At 28.5% G+C, this 9103-nt stretch overlaps 1 protein-coding gene across 1 annotated transcript; it reads left to right on the plus strand.

The window, feature by feature from the left end:
• Window positions 1-303: 303 nt before the first annotated feature.
• On the plus strand, window positions 304-9078 carry LOC119677080 (dorsal-ventral patterning protein tolloid-like). Its single transcript, XM_038088349.1, has 6 exons — window positions 304-983; window positions 1139-1498; window positions 6282-6518; window positions 6737-7295; window positions 7430-7628; window positions 8810-9078. Exons 1-6 carry the CDS (start codon window positions 304-306, stop codon window positions 9076-9078), a joined length of 2304 nt encoding a protein of 767 aa, XP_037944277.1.
• Window positions 9079-9103: the final 25 nt, after the last annotated feature.

The raw sequence follows: 9103 nt of genomic DNA on the forward strand, positions 1-9103 counted from the left end.
TTTGTTTATTATTATTAAAAAACAGTTCTAAACAAAACTGTATCATTACTTTTTTCTATTATGTCCTTGGATTTACGAGCTAGCAAAAATGGGGGGTGTATGTAGAGTTTTGTCGCTGACTGTATATATATATATATGTTACTGTAATATAGCGAAATCCGACTTTTCTTTCTAAACTAATGTTTTACTTTTTGTTGTTACAGTAAATTGAATGTTTTTGTTTTCGTTTAGTTTTCGGTTGAGCTATTAGATTTATTTTATAAACAATATAAAATTCCTTATTTACATTAATAAATCTTTTTAATGTTCTCTTTAATTTTAAAGTCAGCCAATGAACCAGTTAAGTTGGCAGAATACTCACTCAATTCCGAGTATTTAAAAAGAAATTTAAAAAATGAAATCATAAGTTCACACCGACAACCCAAAGAAAACTCCTACTATCCAACAAATACAGAATATTTCGAAACAAAAAGTGCACTCCGGGAGAAAAAGTTGAATGCCAATCTGGATAGCGAGGAAGCAGAAATGCAGAACAAAGTAAGTGGTGGCAATAATGCAGCACTGCTACAGCAAAGATTTAACGGCGGAAGCAGTGGCGGAGCAATAACGGCATTGCCTGGCGGCGCTAACATAAAAACACCACAAATTCCAATGGAATACAGAACTAGCAGCATCAGTAGCAGTGGTAAAGTTGCTAGTGAAACAGAAGAAAAGTTAAATAAACCAAACTCAGGATGGAATAATCGTAATGTTGACCAACGTAAAATACAATCGAACACAAAAGATATTGAAGATGATTCCGGTAATAATTTTGTGGCGGAACGTAAAGTCGTTATATTACCAACCTCACTGCCAACTCAACGTTCTACATTACCTAATGTTTATAGTAATGCGGGTGGGAATGGCATGAAAATGGATGATGTGGAATTTTTGCATGCCGAAGGAGTTGTAAGGCGACGTCATAGACGTGGTCGCAAAAATCGGTAAATATGCTAAAATTATTATATGTGAAAGTATATCACTGTATGCTTGAGGCGATTTATTCACTTAGGTGTGAAAATTCGCACATTTTAGTTATTTGAAAAATATACACTTTTTTCCAATAAATTTCTTTTCAATAAATAAATTTTTTCTTTAGTCGTAGCTCTGAGGCGCGGACTGAATATAATGCAAAACTTAAACGTTTAATAGAGGAATTGAATCGTCCTATATATACAGATGCAGTGCAAGGGTATCGAAATGTGGAGCACCAAAGAAAATCAATACAAATCTCAGATAAAAAAAGTTGTTTCAATAATAATCGAAAGAATAAAAGTACATGGGAACCCGATTTAGCAACATATCATCAAATTGATAGACCAAAGAATATAGCACAAAATTTTAATTATTCCAATGAAAATCCTGAAGAGTTAGATGTGCTAACAAAACGTCAGTCAACCATGGATGCAATTACTGCAGAGGTGCAGACATCGTTGGAAACTGATTTAGAAGATGCAGAGTAAGTAAATATAAATTAAATGATTTTTATTATTTTAGTAACTACTTTTTATATAAAATTATTTAAAAAAATTTTTTTGCTTATTGCATACATTTCCTTTTATTTATAATTTTTTAAAACTTGTAATTTATAAGATTTCACCTAAATTGTTTATTTGTTGTTTCAATTCATTAATTCAATTCATTAAATATTAAATATAGACTATTTAACTTCAAAAAAGATTAAGTAATTCATTGTTTGAAATGCGGATAATTTGGTCTTTCATATTAAGACATATGTTTGAAACTTTTTGGAAAATAATGTGCTAAAGCGTTGTTATATTGAAACTGGGTTTATCCTAAAAGGTATACAATAAATGATATGCTGCAACAAGAACTTAATCTGGTTTATTAGACCTTGGAAAATAATAACTATCAGACCTTGGTAAATATAACTTTATTTGGAAAACGACTTTTTGTCTCATGTACATGTAATATAATTTAAGACAATCTTTCTCAAAAAGTGTGATTTGAAATTTACTTAAAGTGATATTGTTAACTTTGAAATAATGCCGAGAAGTTAGTCCGTTTACCAACTTCAGAAATAATGTAGTAGTGCACAATTATTTATTAGAAAGATTAGAAACGGATAAATTTTTGATGTTTGAGTTTTTTAAAGCCTTAAGTGGTGCGTACTCTAGAATACATTGAGAAACATTGGTGTTATATATCGTAAAATATCTCCACTAGTTCAATCATGCACCTGTTTATATTTTTACTTTATCCGTATATTATAACATTAATAAATATATAATAATACTTTGCTTTAATACATTTGAACGTGTATATGTGAGTGTAAAAGTTAATGGTCTGACATATAGACGATGGCTCTTGGAAAGAGTGTTCTTCATGAATTATATAACATATTAGTCAACATGATAACGTAATTATTATTATTTATTGACAATTTAGATTAAAAATTGTTTTTCGCAAAAAAAATATTGGCATACAAAAAAAATTAGTTTTTAATAATTTTCAGTAAGACTTTACACTCAATTATTATTTAGAACGCCGTATTACGAATTTAAGTTGTTTTATTTATTAACTTTTAGCAATATTTACCTATATAGTTTTTTTGCATCAAAGTTTTTTTTTTCGTTGTAAATTAACAGCACAAAAATATTTTGCTTCATACTTGCACTAAAATAATGTGCAATAGATGATTTTGTTATAGTAAAAATTGTCTGACTAAATGTTTTCCAGCTCTGCTATTAGTTTTTTAAATTTACTTTTATATTTATAACTATTGATTATTAATTAATATTAATTATATCCACAATAGAGTCTTTAATCTAAACTAGAATTTTTTTGCAAATATGATTTTATAAACTCAACATACGAAAATTTACATTTACTTTATGTAAAATATTTTTATTAATTATTTCCCTGTAGAATATGTTTTCCATAACTATTATTGACCAACTTTTTATATTTCAGTAAAAGTTACAGAAATATTCCGAATGAATGTGAAATATGTGAAAATTTGAATTTACAGTAATTCGAACACTTGAAAGTAGACACCGATTAAACACTGGAAAGCCTACTTCGTTTTCATTGATTTTATGTGTGAGATGATCTGAACAAAAATTTCGGAAGTAATTCAAAATTTAAACAATATTTTTTAATTTTACTTTTTATACAATTGATTGCATATACATTTCTTCATTAACCCACCATGAGTGAATAAGTGATTAACTGATACACATTAAAAAATTATTAATAAATTTTAATAATAAAAGTTCAAGAGTTATGAAATAAAAATATAACTTGGTATAGAGCATCCGCCAGTTGAATTAAACTGAAAACTTTTGATTTAAAATGGATATTCACATTTACTACTTAGTTTAGGTTAGGTTATACCGGTGATCCCCAGTGGATCCACTTAGGCCTATTGGCCCATTGTGATGCCGTATATAAATAATGAAAAACCTCAGGGTTTAAAACCACCTAGAACTTTTACATTTTCTACTTACTAAGTGAAATAATTATAGTAAGTTTTAATATTCATTTCTATTTTCAACAAATACATAATTTTTAATTATTTTATTATAATACAAACAAAACAACACAAAATTCATTACATTGTGTTCTGATTTTACGAGAATTCATTGAAATGAATTGAAGAATTGAAGAAAAAACACAACAAAGTTGAAATGAAGAAAAACACAACAAATTAGTAGTCGTTATTATCATCATTATTGTTCTTCAGATTTTTGTACAAACCAGGGCCTAAATTAAAAATTAAGAGCAAAATATCTATATTCAAAAAAATAGCCCAGTACCAAATCAAAAAAAAATTAATTTTAATTCTGATCTTAACCTATTTCCGAATTATATTAAGAAACTCTCTTCAGGAATTTCTTATTACATATATTTTCCAATATTAGTAACTAATACTTTCTAGCAGTACTTTATGATAAGTATATATAATAAGTAATATCATTTGAAATTGTAATGTAGAATGTTCCTAATAGTAATAATAAAGCGTTGTGGTTCCAATTAAGCTGAACTGTTTTAATACCATAAGTCAAACAAACCTGTTATCACATATTTTAATGTTTAAGGTGGAGCATTTTACAAAATGGATCGTTTAACAAACGTTAAATGTGTTATAAAGACATTAAAAAAAAAATTGAGAAAAAAAATCTTATTTGATGAACATACACAAATAAATTTGTCACATGTAGGGCATTGAATGTCCACAAAAAACATAACGTCACATTATGTTATGGTATGTTATTTAGTACAAAAGCGTGAGAGACTTTTTTGAAAATGACGAAGGTAGGATAGAAACCGGTGACTATGATAACTATATTCATATGCTTGCCAAAATTTTTATGAGTAAAATTATATATATGAGGGTGAGGAAGTATATATATTTCAGCAGTTGTCAAGACAAGAACACGCTCTCTTCTGGCTTTGTTGCACAAGCAATTTACTAGACGTGTATACATAACGGTTTGGTGATACTTTGACCTGTAAGGGATCGTGCTTATGCGGACAATCCTCAAATTTTCGGCACTTTGAATACAAATTTTCGTGTACTTGGCGCTATGCGTGAGTTATAACCACCTATGTGTCGAAAAGTCAACAAAAATTATATTAAAAAGAGTTAGTTCTGTAAGATATCTGGCGAGGGACATTTGAATAATGTTATAATTATTACTTAATGAGAAGATTTAGATAATAAATTGAATTAAAAATATGATTCAAATCTCAATTACGAGTGTATATTATTTACGTTTATCTTTAGAGCTACAAAATGCATAAGCTGTCTTTATATTATATACATATATACTTTACATGTTTGTACAATTCCTTGCGATTAAAATACTTCAATTTAAAATTGTTTATTAAATTGTATATACAAATTGTATAAACTTTTGCACTTAGCAGGATCTGAATTTGGCTCACAGTATCAATGGTTATAATTGTTAATCACTGAACTACCGGGGTTTGTCTAGTCCAAGTTAAATTGCTTATGGGGGCAGAATTTAATATACAATTTAAAATAATTCATTACGTTTAAAATAATTAATTAAAATAAAACAATATTACTACAAAAGATAAACGGCATCATCTGGTTTTGGAGTATAACATATATACTATAAAATATGAATATTATGGAAAAACTAGTATTATAATGCGCTTTCTATAATCTTTGTTTGAAAGATTAACGACAGTCATCCTATGTCTTCATTCTTTGAAAATATAAAACAAGATATTATATGTAAAATAAATTTTAAAGATACACATTTGTGCATAAAAATAAATGTATAATTACATAAGATTACATGTATTACATGTATAATACTCGTACATTATAAAAATAATTATAATTATTGTAAGGCTTACTTTTTTTATTGCTTCTTCTTATTTATAGTGAGATAACATCATTTTAATTGCATTCTTTTTCATGTTCCTTCAAATTTCTGGTCATTCTTATCCATACAATCGACGCTTTCTTTCTCTTAGTATTATTATTATCTTGTTCGTATAGTAGCTAATTATTAGTCCTCTTCAGCATTGCTTTTTACAACATGTTAACATTTTGTTCATAGATGCGATCATTAAAATATATATACACTTTTTTATTTAGTATATTTATATACATACTTTATAAAAGAGGTGTGAACCCTCTCCGTCAGTCAATCATTTCAAAAAGTCTGATGATTAAAAACGAACAAATGAACATCAAATGTTAATTTCTTTTTCTGCTTTCGTATTTCAATTTTGAGTATCAAACTTTTATTTCAATTTTTATTCAAATAAATACACAGAATATAATTTCGGGTCTGTGACTTTTGAAACTTTTTTGTTCCTTTATTTTGAAACGCTTTCGAAACCAACTTTTGATTCAGAAGTTTCTATTACTTAAAAAGCAATAAGAGAAAATAACATAAATTCCATAAAATCAGAATTCATGAACCCAAATCTGTACAAAGCAAAAAAGTATGTTTCATAATTGAAATTGTTAATTTATTTTAACATTATTTTGCATTTAAAGTATTTGAAATAAAAGCACAGAAGAGTTTTTGTTTGTGTTTCATTAATTCAATAATAAAGAAAAAAAGAAAAAAAGAAAAAAAAGAAAGAAAAACAATAATCTAATAACTTTTTACACAAAAAATAAACTTCTTAATTTGCTTACTTAAATCTTTTTGGTTTTTTTTTTTAACTGCAATCCTTGCTATATGCCTACTGCTTTCACCTCCCACTCATCGTCACCAAAAATCCATATTTAGAAACTTTAAACATTTGAAACACCATCACCGCATGGCACGCGCTGTGACAGCAAAAAAAGAACGCGTCTGGGATTATGGCGTTATACCGTATGAAATTGATGGTAACTTCAGTGGCTTGCACAAGGCATTGTTTAAGCAGGCAATGCGACATTGGGAGAACTCAACATGCATCAAATTTGTGGAGCGTGACCCGGAAGTACATCCGAATTATATTGTATTCACAGTTCGCGGTTGTGGGTGAGTTAATTTTTCTTTCTTCCACTTAAAACTTTCTTGACTATTTAACGCACACATTATTTAAGAGATACCATATAAACCATAAAATGAATTTATATAATAAATTTCATTTAAATAATTTTGCTCCTAAATTTACGCCTCTGTTTTTTCATTATATTGACTTTGACTTTTTATTCATCATTGTCTTGAATGTGATTGTGTCTTTTGCACAATTGCAGTTGCTGCTCCTTTGTTGGCAAACGTGGCAATGGTCCACAAGCCATTTCTATCGGCCGGAACTGTGATAAATTTGGCATTGTTGTACACGAATTGGGACACGTTGTGGGCTTTTGGCACGAACATACTCGACCCGACCGCGAAAAGCATGTCGTCATCGAGCACAATAACATCATGAAAGGACAAGACTATAATTTCAACAAACTGACACCAGACGAGGTGGACTCTTTAGGTATGGCATACGACTACGATTCTATAATGCATTATGCGCGCAATACATTCTCCAAGGGCAGTTATCTCGATACAATTTTGCCAATCGAAGTGAAGGGCAAGAAGCGACCCGAGATAGGACAACGCTTAAGATTGAGTGCAGGTGATATTGCACAGGCAAATTTGCTCTATAAATGTCCAAAATGCGGTCGAACTTTTCAAGAGAACACTGGCATTTTTGCCAGTCCCTCGTACTACACTGCCGGTGCTCTAACCAATGAAACCGAGAATTGTGAATGGCGCATTACAGCAACACATGGTGAACGAGTGGTGCTGCGTTTAGAAAATTTGGTTAGTACTTGAAGAAATAGAATTATATAAGTATATATAAATGAATATATATAATATATATATATAAATATAGACTATATAATGTATAAATTAGTTTGCAGCAGAATTTAATATGTTTATCTTTTTTGTTTTAGAATATATTTAAGTCAAATAATTGTCAAACAGATTATTTAGAAGTGAGGGATGGGTACTTTTTCAAATCTCCGCTAATTGGTAGATTCTGTGGAAAAGTAGCTAATGAAATTCTCACTTCAGAATCAAGCAGAATGTTATTAACTTTTGTAAATAATCATCGCTCGGAAGGGTATCGTGGTTTCAAAGCTGAATTTGATGGTAAGTTAAAAATTCGAATTAAGACATATGACATCTTTATTAAATGAAATAGAAATATACAAATACCTTTACACAGTAAATTTTTTTTTTTAACGGACACCAACAAGATCAGTAATTTTATCCAGTTAAGAGAATTGTCTGAGAACACAATATTACACAATTAAGAAAAATATACAGTAATGACAGCGTCCATTTAGTAGAGTTCTCAATGCATTATCTAACAAGTATTAGAAATTTTTAATAAGTACGCATTCGATATAATTTAATTAGTCAACATAATAATTGAGATATGATATGATATATACTAAAGCGAATTTAGCAATTTCTTAATTTGTTACAACTACTATATACTTATAACTACATATACTATATTGTTACATTGAATTGTTATACAGTTATATTGTTTTAGTTATATGGTATATAAATAACATTAGGCGTTTTCTTTTGTAAGTATATCGCAAAAGAACAACATAAAATAAAGCACTGCTTTTGATGGGAACTCTGGAAGAACTGGAAATTTTGTTAAGCTTATATATGCAAAACACGTAATAAAATTTAAAGTTAAAGTTTCGTAAATAAATAATAATGCTTAGCAATTATGGGTAATAATAATTTATTTTATTCATTATTGTGAATAAAATTTGTATTGTCAGGCTTTTTCAAGAATTAAGTATAATTTTTTAATATAAATAAATTCAAAAGAATTGAGTATTATTTGTCAAATATTTTTTGACAGTTAACTGGAAATTTTGTATGTCCTTCCCAAAATTGTTTACAAAGACAACTTTTAATGTTGGCAACCATTCGATTTCAGCTGCTTATTAGTTAAGCGGTTTCAAAAAGATTAGACTAAATAAGCCAGCAATGTTGTTGTTTCATATGTTATTTTTAAAATAAGCGGTTGTTCTTTTGTGATATGCTTACAAAACAAAAGGCCTTTTATTAAAATATTTAATTTTATATGGTATATAAACTAAAACTATAATATAATAAAAATATTTAAGAAACTATTTAATCTTTTGAAATTCAATTCAACATAATTTTTTTGTAAATACTGTCTCTATTTGGGTCGTAAAACTAACTTCGTCTGAATAAAAGCTTTAAAATTTTTGTTTATGTTTTTTATATTCAAAAAAACTATGATGAGGTGAATTCTCAGTTGTTCTATTTTCTACTTTTAGTTGTATGTGGTGGTGAGTTAAATGTGGATGAATCGGAAGGTCGTTTAGAGTCCCCAAACTATCCACTTGAATATTTGCCAAACAAGGAATGTATTTGGAAAATAACCGTCCCAAAAGGATACCAAGTTGCACTGAAGTTCCAATCATTTGAGGTCGAAAATCACGACAGTTGCGTTTATGACTTTGTTGAAGTAAGAGATGGTCCATCTCAAGACTCACAATTAATTGGTGTGTTTTGTGGATATAAGCCGCCTCCAAATATGAAGTAAGTAAAATTATTATTTTTAATAAATG

Source organism: Teleopsis dalmanni, chromosome 2, assembly GCF_002237135.1.
Source record: "Teleopsis dalmanni isolate 2A chromosome 2, ASM223713v2, whole genome shotgun sequence".
NCBI classification, from domain to species: Eukaryota; Metazoa; Arthropoda; class Insecta; order Diptera; family Diopsidae; genus Teleopsis; species Teleopsis dalmanni.